At 38.0% G+C, this 17,789-nt stretch overlaps 1 protein-coding gene across 2 annotated transcripts; it reads left to right on the top strand.

Moving 5' to 3' along the window:
* The first annotated feature begins 12,695 nt into the window (after nt 1–12,695).
* LOC131319148 (probable auxin efflux carrier component 1b) lies at nt 12,696–17,086 on the top strand. 2 transcript variants are annotated; one of them, XM_058349291.1, is made up of 6 exons: nt 12,696–14,451; nt 14,868–15,144; nt 15,403–15,488; nt 15,597–15,754; nt 15,850–15,926; nt 16,660–17,086. In XM_058349291.1, exons 1-6 carry the CDS (start codon nt 13,302–13,304, stop codon nt 16,724–16,726), a joined length of 1,815 nt encoding a protein of 604 aa, XP_058205274.1. In that variant the 5' UTR covers nt 12,696–13,301; the 3' UTR covers nt 16,727–17,086. The 2 variants fall into 2 exon arrangements, with proteins under 2 accessions (XP_058205274.1, XP_058205273.1); XM_058349290.1 differs by having other exon boundaries at nt 15,850–17,086.
* The last annotated feature ends 703 nt before the right edge of the window (nt 17,087–17,789 follow it).

Here is a 17,789-nt window from a genome sequence, read left to right as displayed (position 1 = left end):
TAGATATAGACTGAGGGTAAAATAGTCGAAGTCAAAGATTTAGGAGGGTTTTTTTTTTTTTTTTTTTTTTTTGTCTCAGGTTCAAAATCTCTGAGATGTTTATCAATTCTTATGGGTCATGTCTACACAAGACTTTCTTCCGATTTTAAATTGGTGACTTAAAATTAGTAGAGGTGCAGGTAAACTAATCCGAACACATCACACATGAAATGTAAATAAACAAAAAATAGACAAAGGAAAAGAGAAGCGTACATATTTTATAAGCACTAAATGTAAACCGCACAAAAATTTTGTCATTTAGGCAAACGTGTGAAAGGCATTGAATGGCCTAACATTTTTTTTTTTTTAAACAGATTTCCACACTCCCCTTTTATTCAAGTGCATTTCATTTTTTGTCTTTATTTATATAAAATTACCCTTCACAAATTTTTCCATTCACAAATGATGAGGGCAATCATGTAATTTCACATGAATTCAAACAAAAAACAGAGTGCATTTGTATGAAAGGGGATCAATTCCCTTTTTTTGGGTAAAAAGAAAGGAATCTGATGAAAAAGAACATGTGAAAGGAAAACTCCGATACATGAAAAAGAAACATGAAAAAGAAATGCAGTACTATATACTTCTTCCATTCCAAATTGTTTGTCCGGTGCGCAAAACAATAACTTGAAAATAATGTAATTCTTTAAAGAAAAAATTCAATTTTTTTTTCGCAAATTAAAAGGACTCATTGATATCTAGTAAGTTGTTCCAAAACTTTCGAATTTTTTTTGAAAAAATTGTATTATTTTTAAGACTTCATTTTGCAGACTGGACAAACATTTTGAGACGGATGGAGAATTATCTAAAGTGGGACTGTAAAATTTAATTGTCCCCACTATTACGGCCTAGGGGTGAGCAAAGAAATCGACCAACTGCAAATTGATGGCTAGCCATTAGTTTTTGTTGTACGGTACTTGGTCTATGTTTGGGTTTTTTTTTTCTCTGATTTCCCCCCACACTATATAGACACAGAGCTTGACAAAGGACAAGATAGTTGTAAATACTTGTAAGAATGAGTAGTTGCGAGGGTTTCTTTTTCCTTGGGTGAAGTTCGTTATTAACTCTTGTAGGGGAAAGTCTATACGTGACTTTACTGCAGGGTTTATATTGGACCTCTCCGCAATGAACGATGTAGAAGGTGGATTGACCATTCAAAATCAATCAAAATGCACGTAACCTAATTCAGACGCCGGCGATAATAAAATAAACGAAAACTAGACCGACGAAAAGACAGGTGTTGTAGCACAAAAATGTGTGATTCATGAGCAGGCTCAACAAAATTTTGAGTTAAATAAATAAATCTCAAACTTGGAGTTAAATAAATCTCAAACTTTGAGTTCCTTTTTCAAACCTTGGGTCATTATAGCAAGCAGGGCAGATTTTGGGGCTTTTTTCAGATTTTCCTCACTACTTTAGTTTGCAGGGGTATAGCAAGTCTGGTAAGGATGCTCTTATGTGACTCATCAGAGGCCTTTTGATAAGCACCCAATAATGTATATTCTTGATGCTTAAGTCCTCTAGTATGTTGTGTTTGTACATATATATTGTCGTTTTTATGCGATATTGCACGTAAGGTATGTTTTTGTGTATTTCAGGTAAAACGTGCTAATAAGGCAATTTTGAATGCCAATCAACGTTCCGAGATGTAACCAAGTGTTCAAGTGCCCGGCGGTACATATTTCATCGTCACTAGATCCTAACGGCATCATAATAAGCCTCGTAGGTCATTCGGTGGTCAAGATGGCGAGGAATGTGCCAAAGCTCATAAAGCAAAGCAAATGCTTCGAAGATAGCCCTCGAGGGTATCCGAGACTCCAAGGCCATAAGGCATACCTCCGCCAAGTCCCGTTGATCAAGAAATCAAGTATTGGAAGGCCGTCGGGGCACGACAAGGCATGATGGCCCAAGCTGACCCTGTTCTGCAGTTTTCACACAGAGGTACCAATACCTCATTTTTTAGGTATTGGTACCGTCATGCCGAATTAGAAGACAGTTGGATTTGTACCAATACCTCATTTTTTAGGTATTGGTACCAATGCCCTTCGGCCAGCAGCTTTTTGTGCTGAACATTTCAACCTTCCATTAATGGAAAGTTTCTACTTCTAGTATGTTTTTGGGATATTTTGGGGGCCTTTTTGTCCATTGTAAGGCTGATTTTGTAAGGCCTATAAATAGTCTTGTATGCCATTTATGGAAGGATGGCCATTAGTTAGTTTTTAGGCCTAAGTCTTTTTCTTGCTTTCTAGGATTTTCATGTTGTGTTCTTAGCTTTTCAAGCTTTCAATCTTCAACAACTCAAGTAAGTTTAAGTGTTTTGATGTTTTCTCATGTGTTAATGTTGTAGCTATTGTATGGATCTTCTCATAAATCAAGTTTATTTCCATTTTTATCGGTTAATCATGTTTACCTTTCCAAGCATATTTTCTAGTCTTTTTATTATGAGTGAGTAGTTAATCGGTTAGGTCATGGGGTGAGATTCACCCTATGGATTAGTCCATTAAATGGTTTCTCTTAACTTTAGCTTAATCTCAAGGTTTTGAATGAATTAAACCCATGATTTCTAGCTTTGATCATGGGGTTGATGGCTTCTTTGATCAATGAAGTCTATCGCCTTATGCTACGTGCTTGATAATCCTACGCGTGCGAACGATCTTTTTTCGTCTCTCACTTGCGTTAAATGAGTTCAATTTGAATTAGAGCTTTGAATTAAGTTATAAGTAGTCTTCAGCTTTAATTCTTCTAGTAGAATCCGGACGGTTTCGGTCCACTCTTGAGTTAGATGAAGAAACCGTTTGATGGCTAAGTCGTGGGTAAATCAATCCCTTTGACTCGACCATCTTAATCTAGTTCAATTTCAAGTTTAAATTTAGTTATTCAAATCAAATACCAAAGTTGGCCGCTTGAATGCCGCAACTATGTGCGCAATATCTAATCCAAATTTGCTAAAGAAGATTTCTCTGTGGGAACGATTCCGATCTTACCGGTTATTATGCTTTCAACGACCTAGCCCTACGCTTGGGGTGTGAACCTTTCTAAGAGGTTAGGTTACGACGAAGCACCTTTCCCCGTCAAAGTAGCGAGCAAATTTTCGAGATTGCTCCTACATCAGCCTCGTCTCCTCGACCTTTCATATTAACCTTGAAACAGTCCCTCGTTTCTTCTAGCGGGTGATTGTTCACTCGGTTGATGTTTTTTAATAATTTCCTTAATACTGTTCACTAGGTTTTCTCTTGCTTTATAAGATATGGCCTCTTTAATATTGTTCACTCAGTACAAAAGTATGGATATTTAATTGAGAAGAAAGTAAGAGTAAATAGTTTTATTCTGTGTAATTTTGAAAAAGTGACAAGTTAAAATAAGAAATTAATTTTTGAAGATTAATTTGGTTCAAAATCAACTAAGACTGATAAGGATGCTCTTATGCCTTGTAATAATGCTCTTATGCCTTGTAATTTAGCCCTTCCCTTCGGTCTATCCCTCTCTTGATAGTACTCCCTCCGTCCCTTTTTAAGTATCCTGCTTTGTAACTTCAACTTATTAAAAAGACATTATCATTATACCTTTCACATCAATTTTTTCCTCCACTTTTCATACTTACCCATTATCATTACACTTTTACTCACTTACTTTTCAAAATGGAATTTACTTTTAGGGACAAAATAGACAATACACCAACTTTTACCTACTAACTTTACAAAATGGACATTTATTAAGGGACAGCCCAAAATGAAATACTGGACACAACATAAGGGACGGAGGGAGTAGCTTTTTTTTTTCCTAGTAGCTTTACTGGCCTCTGGTAGCTTGGTTGATAGGCAGCTGCTTCCTATCCTAGTAATCAGGGGCGGCTCCACTAAGATTTAAGGTGTTCGAGCGAATCCCCCTGACTCAAAAAACGGACTAAAGTTTTATGTATTTTGTGGACAATTTGATATCTCTTTCATATTCTCTGCACTGAATCAGTTATACAAAGTCAGAGTAAGTGAAAAGTGACTCAAATTTGTGAGTAAGTAGACCATATAAATCAACAAATTAAATAAAGTAAGCTAGACCCATAAGTTTTCAACCAAATAAATATCATAAATTTATAGTGTTCTATATGCAATTTTTTTATATACATTTTTGTAAATTTATAGTGTTCTATATGCAATTTTTTTATATACATTTTTGTTACCGGTGAATTATAATCATAAAGCCGCCCCTGCTAGTAACAGTCGTTTTTTTCTTTCTCACTATTAGCTAGATGGTAGCTCCTATCCCAGTTGCTAGCCTTTTCCTATCCTATCTATCTGAGTAGCAGACGAGGTATAGTTTCGCTAAGCTAAAAGTTTAGCCCTTTTTGTCCTTGTTTAAAAAAATTGGCGGTTGTTAATTTTGCGCTAAATTTTTATGGATCTTCGATTCGTCTCAACAAGACAGACGAATTAAAAAAGTAAAAAAAAAATTACTTTTACCTAAATATTTTGAAAAATATCTACTTTTTAGCAAAAAAAATTTAAAAGTGGTTATTTTCCAAAAAATCTGGGCAAAAGTAAAAAAATTCGCGTTAGTTAGTTTTGCGCTAATCTTTTGTGAATTATTGATTTGTCTCGACAAGACGAATCGAAAAAGTAAAAATAAAATAAAATTACTTTTACCTAAATATTCTGAGATAAATGGGGGATGGTGTTGAACAGTAGTATGCACAGCACCATGCTGCGCACCTCCGAGCTGTCACATCGTGCATCCAACGGCTCGGATCTTATCTTAGCAATGAACGGCTCTCAATTGTTGGTTGCCGAGATGAGATCCGTCGGATGAACGATCCGACGGCTCGGAGGTATGCAACATGGTGTTTTGCATCTCATTGCATAGTATCAACCCAAACCAAAAAAGTAAAAGTAATTATTTCCCAAAATATCTATGTAAAAGTAAAAAGATTTTGGTTTTCTCATGCATGGGCCTGTTTCAATTGAACAAAAACAAGGCACAGGCGGGCTTCAATCTAATTAGCTTGTTGGGCTGGGCCAACTTGGCGCTTTGTTTTACGCAATACGTGGGCCCGAATTTGGACTTCAGTCGGAGCTGTTGTTTACATCTGACCCGACCCAAATTTTACAAGTTCCCTCGTAGTTACCTAGTTTTCCGAATACTCCCTCCGTTTCAAAATGTTTATCCAGTCCGCGAAACGAAAACTTGAAAAAAATAAAATTGTTCAAGAAAATTTCGAAAAAATTTAAACGATCTACTAGACATCAATGAGTTCTTTTCATTTATGAAAAAGAATTGAATTTTCCCTTGAAGCAAATGTGTTATTTTTAAGTCCTTATTTTGCGGACCGAACATATATTTTGGAAGGGGGATAGTACGTAATACATAATAAGAAGATTTCATTTTATACTCTTTCACACTTTTCTTTAGTACTTTTGCAATCCTAGTGAGAGAGCTAGATGAGAGAACAAGACATAAAACTTAGGCGATGAATTCTCTTAATGGAAGTGTTTAGCCCATTTTGTGGCGTCACTGTAGCATTTTAATGAAGTCATCTTTAATCAATTAGGTCTCGTTTAGGGTTGTTAAACGAACCAAACAGCTCGAGTTTGGCTCGACTTTTGGCTTGTTCAAACTCGTTTATAAAAAATATAAGCCAAACTCAATCACGTTTTTTCGTTTGTTTATGAATTCAAGCCAAGCTAGAGCATATGAGTATTTGGCTCAATACGCTCGTGAAGAAATGGATCATTCCGTAAATAGTAAAAGTTTAAGGGTGGATTAATAGATATCCCAAAATATGAGATATGAAAATTTAGGACTACATTAAATCCTATATAAATCTTCCATTGAGCAATTCAAAGAGTTTATTGAGAAAATTTGAAGCTGTTATCACGTTCTTATTTTTTTTATTGGCAAAAGATGAAATTTTATTAAAAAACCGGGAAAAGGGAAGGAGATCCAACAAAAAGATTGAAAATACACCAAAATGACGAAGTCCAAACCACCCAAGGGTCTACCAAATCCACATCAATACAAATTATACAATACAGCACAACCCTATACCCAGATAAAACAAAGAAGCCCAAATGTCCAAATCGAGCCCAAGCCTGGGCTGGCCCACCCAAACCAAACCACAAAGCCCTAGCTACATCGGCAGCCACCGTCGCACAAACTACTGGAACCTGGCCTCGTCGTTAAACCGAGCCTGCTATCAAGTTCTTCTAGCTAGGGTTTTATTGTTTTGAATTAGCCCATTTTATCTTGGAACTTAATGAGTTTAAGCTCAAGCTTGAAAACTCGAAACTTCACAAGCTTAGCTCGTGCTTGGAAGCTCGAGATTGACTTGCATATTTCACAGGTCAAACCAAGCTTATCATGAATACAAAATTTTAAGCTCGAGCCAAACTTGAACAATTAGTCTCAAAAAGTTTTCAAGCTCGAACCAAGCTTGAACACATATAACATGGAGTCAAGCCAAGCCTAAATAATACTATGCTTGACTTGTTTGGCTCGATTAACACCCATACGTTCAGTTGCATGGAAAGAATGGGAAAATCAATTTTTGGGCTTTCAGCTACAAGAAAAGTTATAGGATCCACATCTTCAACTTTCTCACTGAAAAATACTTTCCTACAAAAATAGAACTTGTCAAAAGGAAGAAATTCTTGTTTTCCCACAAGATATCTTGCCAAGTGAACATACACAGAAAAATAACTTTTATTTTTCTTTACTTTACTTCACTTCATTTTTACAGAGAAATCAAAATTTCACACAACAATCCCACAAATGACCAATCAAAAAATAAAAAACAATCCCAACAAATGAACGGAGCTTCAACAACTTCTCCATGGCAAGCTGACCCCACCTCTCTCTTCATAGTGTTCCCGCTGACCTGAAAATGATCCAAAAGGAGGATCAACTAGTTCATTGAATTCGAACTTACAACCTACATTTTATCAAAATCATATCACAGATTCGTTTAATTTAACGCTTTTAGATTCAGTGCGTCAAAGAAAAATGATTAATTAAAATATTAATGTAAATTTAATAAAAATTCAGATAAGACAAAGCTAAAGTATTTTAAATAATACCGTAAACTGCTAAAACCAAATACTAAAATGCAAGTTAGCTATGAAAATGAAATGTGGTGAAAATTTACTTGTACTGTGTAACATTTCCCAAATGAGAGAAACTATTACTTATTCACGGCTAATTCTTTAAGGCAACAATCAATCGGAACCGTTCAAAAGTGTTTTGGACCGTCCGAATTTTAATAAATTTTCTTTTTAGAAAAGTTTCAAAAAAAATTCCTTTAGCATCCCGCAAAAGTGTTTTGGACCGTCCGGATTTTAATAAATTTTCTTTTTAGAAAAGTTTCGAAAAAAATTCCTTTAGCATCCCGACCGTCCAAAATACTTTTGGACGATCGAGATTGACTCCGTAAACAACTGTTCACGGCTCCGCAGTTCAATGAAACGAAATCTATAGTACTATACTTGAATCGTACATGCAGATGCAGGCATATGATTACAAGCAGCAGGTGACACGTCACGTGCCGATTGTTCGCGCATGGAGTTCTTTGGATTCAGATTCCCTGTGCCTGTGGGCATGGTTGTGTCTTCATCATTCCACCATTTTAACCAACAAATATATTCCCCTTTTCTCTTCAGTTGCTCTCTCTGTTCTTTTCTCTTCTTTTTTGCTCAATCTTTTCAGGTATTGTGCTGTCCTGGGCTGAGCTCTACCCAAAGCAGCAGAAAGGCTCGTCTTTTTGCCTACTTTACTCTTCCCAATTATCAATAGTTGTCTCCTTTTTCCTTTCTTCTCTTGTTTTGTATTTTTTTTTGTGAGTGTTGCTATATGTACCGACCACGGGGAGGGAAAACGTACCGACGGCCGCCGGCGGGCCGTCTCCGGCCACCGGACGGCCGATCCGAGCCGTTCAAAAATTCTAAAAAATAAAACCGAGGGGGTCAACGCGGGAATCAAGGGCATCCGAGGTGTTTAGGGTGCTTGATCAAAGCACCCTTTTTTCGTGTATATATGTGTGTGTACATATATACACGAAAAAAGGGTGCTTTGATCAAGCACCCTAAACACCTCGGATGCCCTTGATTCCCGCGCTGACCCCCTCGGTTTTATTTTTTAGAATTTTTGAACGGCTCGGATCGGCCGTCCGGTGGCCGGAGATGGCCCGCCGGCGGCCGTCGGTACGTTTTCTCTCCCCCAATGGTCGGTACTCATAGATTTTTCGTTTTTTTTTCGACCATCGGGTGTGTCTGGATCAGTTTACATGCATCTCGATTATTCTCCTCTCCGATCCGCTCAAAGGAAGGTCGGTCGTCCACGTCGGCACTAGGAGATTCAGGAGAGATTTCTATCTTGGGCTTGACCCCAAGATTTGAGTTTGAAACTTGGCAATCCTCTCGAGCCTAGATCGCAAGAGAAAAAATCTCTTGCATGTGAAATCCTCTAACCTCGGCGTAGATTGTCTGTCTTTGGCCGGACTGAGAAGGGAAATAATCGAGATGAGTGTAATTAGGCTCGAACACCCCTGGCCGTTGAACCCGAAAAAAAAAAGAGAAAAGGTATCCCCTTTTTAGTCCTTTTTATTCGTTCACCTGATGATCCTAACAAATACTCCCTCCGTCCCATAATATTTGTCCAGTCCGCAAAACGGAGACGTAAAAATAATACTATTTTTGTAAGAAAAGTTGAAAAAAAATTCAACAATTTACTAGATCCCGACAAGTTCTTTTAACTTATGAAAAAAATTTGAATTTTTTCTCGAAAAAAATGCATTATTTTTTAGTCATCGTTTCGTGGACCGGACAAACATTATGGGACGGAGAGAGTACAAAATATGAGCCCTAATGACGTTATCAACAATGGAGTATAACAAAACTGTAACCCACTAGGCCAAGCTTGGCTCATGGACAAAGCTACATGTTCATGGGCCTGCATTGTGCTATGGTCTGATCACCTTGCTTGGAAAGGAATAAAAGCCTAAGGAATTTCGATACATTGTTTTGAATTCCACTAACCAAATTGCTAAAAACATAAGACATTTTATCCTATTGTTCACGCTAACAATAAAATTATTCCATTTTAACACTTCGTTCACAATAAAAAAAAATTTGTCAACAGAATTTTTTCTCAACTTTTTCGCTCACATACCCTTCAACTTCTTCTTTTTTTTTTTTTTGAAAGGCAAAGAAATTTTATTAATCTTTGAAAAAAGATTGCAAAGACTAAAGGTAACAAGGTCTAGCAACAACTTATTCATTAGTGGAAACAATTTGATATTTCTCAGTACAGGAAACGCCTAACAACTTTTCAACAACTTAAATTTTTCTACAAGTTTTTCATTAGTGAAAACACTCCTGGAAAAGAAACATTACCAAGTAGTCGATAAAATAATGAACGTCTGTGTTTGTGGCTTTTAATTTCCGCTCCTTTTGTAATGGAATGATTACATTCGGCCATTGTAATTCTGTAGGTGTAGGTGAAGGTGCAATTTATCAGGGTATCGTCAGATGGTGCCACAATGCACTTTTCACTTCACATATTTGTGCAATACAGAAACGTGCGAGCCCCAAGACCAAGGAATAATTTTTCCAATTTATTCATATTTCTACGATAGGGGCACCGTTTGAATGGGGTATTGAAAAGGGGTATTAGTTTTTCCCCCTTCTAAGACTGTGGGCCTGTTTATCACCTAGTTTGGCAATCAAAAAACGCAGGGGTATTAGGTTTCCCCACTCTTCTCTTGTACCGGCTAATACCCCCTACGGGGGAATTATTTATGGGTGGGTTATAGGGTGTTATTAGTTGATACCCTCGGGTAATGCCGAAATAATATCCTCTCCTCCTTCATTTTAACTACAAAACAGCTTTTTTATCTTCCATTTTATCCTTCATCCAAACCAAATACTATTTTATCTTCCAATTTTTAATACCTCATCCAAACCAACTACTATTTAATCCTCTCTCTATAAACAGCACATCAATGTCGGTCATCTCTTATTAACCAATACCCTTATTATTTTCTTACCACTTCATAAATAATACCCCAAATTCTTATTCCGCTTCCAAACGAGCCCTAGGAGTATAAACCCAGTGAGGATTGCCTCCATTAGGCAGGGGGTTTGCTCCCACGTTAGTGGTATGAGTTCGATTCTTGAGGGTGGGCAAACCAATTGGGAGGTAAAAATCTACGCGGGTAGCCTCGTGGGTGAGCCCACTAATCCCGTTTCCTAGCTGTTTCCAATTGCTTTTCGTGAGAATTAGTTTCATTTGGTCGGTTCTAAGTGAATTAGTCTCAACCAGTAGGAGTGTAATTTTGCACTTATCAATCACCAATGTCAAACGTCTTTCGTATATTTGGGTGGATAGTCAAATCAGAGTCCATTCTTTCTAATTCAACCAAACCTAAACTTTAAACTAACCAGGTCCCATAATCCCCCATGAGAAAATCTTCTTTATTTAGCGTTCCGTAAAGAGGATTTACGGTACTAAATCGCGCGCATTTAAAAGTATATTTGATTGTTTGAATTTAAAATCAATTGTAACTGGTAACAATTATTTTTGACCGGTCAAAATTAAAATTACATCTCGGTCATTAATTACGCAAATGAATGAATGAGATTGCGTAAAAGCGTGAATAAAGTTTCTCTCATTCCCCATACATAGCATTTAACTTTGTTTACGTAGCAGACAAAGACTTGCTTCGTGTCAAATCCCAATTCCTTCTTCTCACCTTGCATCTCACATCACATGTCGTGGGGACAAGAAATTTTGTAAGTGGTCCTGAATTTGAAATCTCTTCCGACAAAATGGAAGAGAAGCCGGTCCTTTTTGCTGAGAAGATTTTCTTTTTGATCCTCCTCGTTGATATAGAGATTTAATTTCACGTTATTTGATGCAATTGTCTCATCCCCATCTCCCTATTGGGTCGCTTGGGTGTGGAGTTCGAATAACGTGTTCTAAAGCTGCATCCGCATTTTTGTTTGTGTGGAATTTCGGGCTTAAAATTGCACGAAAACGTTTCGACTGGTAAGAGTTTTTTGTACAATCTGCAGTTTAAATTGCACGAAAACAAAAATACAAAGGCAAATTGGTACGAGTGACTTGACGTCAGAAAGACTACGCTTGGCTGTTGTGACCTTTAAATGAGTCTCGTATCGTAAATGCCTCTAAATAGTCATCACCATATTTGTAGGCAAAAATTTCTTTAGACTTTCATCACCCAATCCTATAATCATATAACCAGTTGGCACCTTACAGCAATAATTTAGTCTTATAAGTTATATAAATGAAATTAATTATCTATAATATACATAGGAACGGGATAGTCGGAGTTAAATTTGTATGTCTTTGAGCTAAATGTATTCTAAAAAGTAAATTCCAATATTATATCGTATAACTTCTTGTATGTTTAAACAAATTAGAAGTTTGAATATGTAAGTTTAAATATTTTTTAGCAACAGAATCATAAATTAACTAACTCGTGCACCGCACGGAGACCAGTACTTCTGGCTTTTAACTGTTTGTTACGGCATGGTTATGGTATCTAAAAGTCCCAATTAAAATTCTACAATTTAATACACGTACTACGCATATCTATAAAACTTTTCAAATATATATTTCCTTTACGTATTCCAATATGTCATTTAAGCCAGTAGCTTTAGTTAAAATTTTCTTATTTTGTGACCATAGACTAACGACAAAGGCAAACTATATTCATGTGTCAGTTTGTATAATAATGGATACAAACACTACAAACACTACAATTTTTGTAAATATTCTCTACAGTGGAGAGAATCTTGTTTGGCCTTCTCAACTGAGCTTTCTTTCAACCTTTTCGGGTTTGGCCATGTAATTGTGAAAAAAAAAAAAGTGTTTCTTTATGAGCTTACAGGTTTTATTTTCACGGAGACCAAACATTCCAAACTTAGGGGTCACTGGCGATTTTGCCCGATCATTACTTTCAAAGCCCAAAATTAGTCGAGGTGTGTGTAAGTTGGCACGAAAATCCAATTATAAAAAAAAAGAAAAAAAACAGAGCTTTCTCTCTCCCTTTTTCTGATGTTTTTGCTTTCGCTTTCTCTCCTTTCCTTTTCTCCCCGATGCGGTTTGGTCTTTCCCTTCCTCATGGAGAGTGACGTTCTTTTCCATTGCAATGCAGGGTCAATATCACTTTTATCACTTGAACTATCACATTTTTTAGTTTTGTGTCCCCAAAGTATTAATTTGACCCATCACATCCCCGAAGCTTTTTTTCTCTGCATCCACGGAGTTGGCTCAATTGTATTGATCCAGCATGTTTTTTGGTTATGATTGAAACAGAAATCCTCTATTGTACTTTATGGGCTAAAATTAAGAACTTTAGGGACATCAAAAGCAAAATTAATAGTCAAGGGACTAAAAGTATACGAACTCGTGATAGTCTAGGGAAGAAAAGTGAAATTAGCCCTTGCAATATCCTCTCTTTCTCTCTCCAATGTATTGGAAATGTTGGATAGTTCGGGAGTACCACTACATGATGTTTCAAACCACTTCATAACCAAATATTCTCGTGTAAGTTCACGACTAAAATCTATGAATCCCACGTAAGTCTGTGTTCTAGAGTAGTCCGGAGAATCATATAATGGTGCTCTCGGACTTTTGAATAATAACTCATCACCATCCCTGCGAGTGTATAAAGAGTGTTTCCCCTGTCCATCAAAAGCCTATAAAACTGCTGGCTCTAAAGCCCTCAGCTTTTATTTCTTTGTCTGCCATTAATTTCCCATAAATATTGTACACTTTCACTCGTGGCCAAGCCCACTCCTACTCCCCACTCCTTCTCTCTCCTTCTCTTCCTCTCTCTCTACCCTCGCCGGCGATTAGGTCTCCTGTCTTTATTGAATCTGTACCGCCGTTCTACCCATCTTCTAAGCTCCACCTTTCCACACACCTATGAGCAACGGGTAGATTTCTTCCTTATTCTCTCCTGGGTATTTCTTTGTTCGTCTCATTAAATACCCTGCCTAACACTATTTTGGGTTGTTCTTGAAATAAACAACTTCAAACTGAGGGAAAAACCCAGATTTTCTTACATTAACTGGGAAACCCCCCCTGGGTTTTTCAGATTCTCCCATTTCCTCATCTGGGTTTTTTTGATTCTCCCATTTTCTCATCTGGGTTTTGTGATTCACCCCATTTTCTCGCCTGGTTTTCCTCACACCTCCAAAACCCTCATTCCAAACCCTTGAAACCCTGAAAAAAGAAAAAAAGCAAGAAAAATGATCAAACTCGTGGACCTGTACCATGTCCTCACAGCAGTTGTTCCACTATACGTCGCCATGATTTTAGCCTATGGGTCAGTGAAATGGTGGAAAATCTTTACCCCTGACCAGTGCTCAGGCATCAACCGCTTTGTGGCCCTATTTGCAGTCCCTCTCCTTTCCTTCCACTTCATCTCCACAAACGATCCTTACGCCATGAACCTCAGGTTCATAGCTGCTGACTCCCTCCAGAAAATCATAGTCCTTGTTGTTCTATCATTCTGGTCAAGGTTCAGCTCCAGAGGCTCTCTTGAGTGGTCCATCACTCTATTCTCTCTGTCCACGCTGCCAAACACTCTTGTGATGGGCATACCTCTGTTGAAAGGCATGTATGGTGATGCCTCAGGAACTCTCATGGTCCAAATAGTTGTCCTACAATGCATTATTTGGTATACCTTGATGTTGTTCTTGTTTGAGTATAGAGGAGCTAGGCTTCTCATTGCTGAGCAGTTCCCAGATACTGCTGGCTCTATCATCTCTTTCAGGGTTGACTCTGATATTCTGTCTTTAGATGGTAAAGAGCCTTTGCAGACTGAGGCTGAGGTTGGGGAAGATGGTAAACTCCATGTCACTGTGAGGAAATCCACTAGTTCTAGGTCTGAAATCTTCTCTAGGAGGTCCCATGGGCCTAACTCTGGTGTCTCATTGACTCCACGGCCATCAAACTTGACAAATGCAGAGATTTACTCTCTGCAGTCATCAAGGAACCCTACTCCAAGGGGTTCTAGTTTTAACCACACTGATTTCTACTCAATGGTGAATGGGAAGAATGCAAGTAATGTGAGTCCTAGGCAATCCAATTTTGGGAACTTGGCTTTTGATGAAGAGAGTGGTGGAGGTGGTGGGGGTTTTGGGAACCATTCTAGGGCTAACGGGGTTGCGTACGGACAGGGGGCTACAGGGTACCCTGCACCGGCGAGTGCCGGGATTTTCTCTCCGGTGTCGGGTCCGGGAGCGAAGAAGAAGGCAAATGGGGCCGAGGGGGGAAAAGATCTTCACATGTTTGTTTGGAGCTCGAGCGCTTCGCCGGTGTCGGAGGGAGGGATTCATGTGTTCAGAGGCGGTGAGTATGGGAATGAGCTTGGCGGTGGTGTAACACACCCTAAAGGTTTGAACGCTTGAAACTTTGACTCTGTTAACTGATGGGCTTTGTTTGCTTTGGATGCTTCCTTTGATAGATTGTTTTTTTTCCCCTCTTGTTTTGTTGTTTACCTATGATTGTCCCTTGATTTCCTATATAATCTTGAAGTTATCCTATTTTTGATGTAAGTAAATTTGTCTTGTTGAATCTGTTGTTGGACTTGTGTTTATCTGGCCTTATTTGCATGCTAAGTGTAGATTGTTTTTGTTGGGTTTTTGTTGTTATGTCGATTTCCTAATTTGTTTGTCGGCAAGTATGGGCTTCTTGTTCTTGCTTTTCATTGCACATTTCCTGAATTTCTGGTAGTATTTGTCTCCTACTTAACATCCATTCGTTTAAAGTTATAGTATTAGTTAGTGATCCAATCTATCTTAATGATATAGATTATGATGAATACCGTCGTGACGAGTTTAGTTTCGGAAATCGAACCGGTGCGAATGGGACTGACCGAGAAGGACCAGTGCTCTCTAAGCTGGGTTCAAGCTCCACGGCTGAGCTCCACCCCAAGAATGGTGATCAAGGGGATTCGAAGCCGACTGCAATGCCACCTGCTAGTGTTATGACCAGACTTATTCTGATAATGGTGTGGAGGAAGCTCATTAGGAATCCAAACACTTATTCCAGCCTCATTGGTCTAACCTGGTCGTTAGTCTCATTCAAGTATGCAAAATCCAACCATTCACTTATATTTGGTAACCATCAGACTGTGATTGGATCTTTGATCTGTGGCATTGAAAGAACAGAAGGGAAACGATAAGAGAAATTTAGACATGTACTATGTGCATACATTTTCCCTTTTTGGCAATTTCCGCAATGCTACCTTGATCACAGATCCAATCACAGCCTCTTTTCTTTTTTTTGATCGGAATCATAGCCTTATTGTTTTCGGCCTCTGACTATTGTTTGTGATCTTTGTAGATGGGGGGTTGTTATGCCTGCCATAGTAGCCAAATCCATAGCCATTTTGTCTGATGCAGGTCTTGGAATGGCCATGTTTAGTCTTGGTAAGTTAATTAGTAAAATCCCATTTCAATACGATTTCATAAATCTCCAGTGGAGAAGTTGTTGCTCCTCTTTACAGTGTGGATGTTAATGTTTACATCCAAATGCAGGTTTGTTCATGGCTTTACAGCCCAGAATCATTGCTTGTGGGAACACGATCGCCACCTTTGCCATGGCCGTTCGGTTTCTCACTGGTCCAGCTGTCATGGCTGCCGCTTCAATTGCTGTTGGACTACGCGGAACACTATTGCACATTGCAATTGTGCAGGTTAGGAATCGAAAATACAGAATGCTATCTGATCGATTTGCCTACTTTTGGAACTCGGAATTTTGATGTCACCAATGTTGTTTTCAAATTTTCAGGCAGCTCTTCCACAAGGAATTGTCCCTTTTGTCTTTGCCAAGGAATACAATGTTCATCCTGACATACTAAGCACTGGGTTCGCACTCAAACCTTTCCTACCTTTTCTTTCATATATCTGTCAAGCAATATTCCAATGCATGCCTCAGTTGTTATATTATATGCATCTGTTATTTCTCTCTTTCATGTAAGCATTGCTAGCTTTGATGCATGGTTTAGCTTCGCAAGAGTGAGTTGCAGCATGCCACCAATGTGAAAATCTCAGCAGTTAATTTTTTTTTTCTTGGTTAAAGAATCTTAAGCTGTTATTGAATCTTCAGATTTGTGGAGGAAAAAAGGAAGAAGATTTAAGAGGAAGTCTACTAACTCAACACTTGTACTATAAGAATTTGTGCAACATGATGACGGGGCACTGAATGATTGTTGCAGTTGGGTGGGAATTTTTTTCAATGATCGATCATGCCTTGCTACAATTGTTCAAATTGTTACACACAAACACGGACACATACTCACACACACAACGGCCTTAAACGATGAGTGTTCGCCCTTGGTCTATGCAGATCAGGGACCCAGCCAACTCACACGATGTTGTACTACTAGACTTGCTCTCGAAGGTCAAACTAATATCTATATAAGTTCAAGAAAGAAGATCCAATTTCTCGCCAAAAAGAACAACCAAATCAAAATCCAACAAGCATTGTATATCTGCATTTAAATGCATTGTACCATGCATGCGTATAGGTTACTCAACAGGAAAACCAAATTGATGATAGCTGGTCTTTAATACTGTGGTTTGGTTTTTTGGCTGGCAGGGTCATTTTCGGGATGTTAATAGCTCTTCCAATCACTCTGGTTTACTACATCTTGCTGGGGCTCTGAAGGTGATGAACAAGGAAGAGTAATTTAAAGAAAGCTGGGGGGACTAGGCTTTGTAATAGTTCAAAATAGGTAGATCTGACCCTTTCGGAACTGGGTTTTTTGGGGTTCTAACTTTTTAGGTGATAGAGAGAGAGAGAGAAAGAAGAGGGAGAAAAAGCTGAAGACAGGCCTCTTTACACAAGGTTGATGATAGAGAGAGAGAGAGATGAATTCAGAAAATATGTTTTATTATCATTACAACTGGTAGCTTTTCGGAGCTTTTTTTGATGTCTTTTTCTAGTTGCTTAAATGAGACCTTGTGATGTTGCACTTCTCCTGCTTTTGGTTCTCTCTTAATGAAGAAAGTGAATCTTGTTTGTAGCTGGTAATGTTCCCACTACTTTTTGTTTCTCCTTTTTGCTTTTTGAAAAGGTATGATTTTTCTATTGCTAGGCCTAACTGGAATCTCTATGTGCACAGAAAATGACTTGTGGGAACACATGCTTGTGAAAAGGAGGGGAAAAAGGAGGGCCACCAAACAGTGCCTGTTGGGCTTTTTTTAAAATCTGGTTTCAGTCCCTTTTTCTTTTCTTTGTGAAGAAAATAACTAGTAGTAGTATTTATTTGAATAATAAGAAAAAATAAGTACTTATTTTTTGAATTAAATGTGATGTATTGTGAGAAAATGACATATCTTGAAAAAAAAGAAATAAGTACTTAAAAAATAAGAACGGGACCTTAAAATGTTAGTAATAGATTCTCGAAGGAACAAAAATCTTGAAACCAAGGAAGTAAAAGCATAGATGGGGGCGGCACTAGCACGCTAGTTCCAGAAGATCTTGCTAGAAAATGACTGGCAAAATTTGGCTGTCCCCACCGGGTTCTTATTTGAGTAAATCTCATCGACACCCCGTAAGGTTTGCTTTAATGATAAGTACTCACACGCGTGAGAAATGACTATTAACTCCCTTTTGTTTCAATGTTTATTTTATAGACACTCAAACAATAATTTTCTTTGACCAAACATGTAATAGAATTAGCCAAAAGTGTGCTCTGTTCTTCTAAGAAGAATAATTACTTATTT

The sequence above is a fragment of the Rhododendron vialii genome, chromosome 3a, assembly GCF_030253575.1.
Source record: "Rhododendron vialii isolate Sample 1 chromosome 3a, ASM3025357v1".
Classification (NCBI taxonomy): Eukaryota; Viridiplantae; Streptophyta; class Magnoliopsida; order Ericales; family Ericaceae; genus Rhododendron; species Rhododendron vialii.
Note: the sequence above shows the minus strand (reverse complement) of the source record. Positions and strands in the feature narration are given on the sequence as shown.

What these genes read in the sequence shown, in the direction of transcription:
- LOC131319148 (XM_058349290.1), top strand. Translation starts at nt 13,302, where the DNA reads ATGATCAAACTCGTGGACCTGTACCATGTCCTCACAGCAGTTGTTCCA. An exon ending in AATGGCCATGTTTAGTCTTG is followed by an intron (nt 15,489 to 15,596) that starts GTAAGTTAATTA and finishes ATCCAAATGCAG; the next exon opens with GTTTGTTCATGGCTTTACAG. An exon ending in TGCACATTGCAATTGTGCAG is followed by an intron (nt 15,755 to 15,849) that starts GTTAGGAATCGA and finishes TCAAATTTTCAG; the next exon opens with GCAGCTCTTCCACAAGGAAT.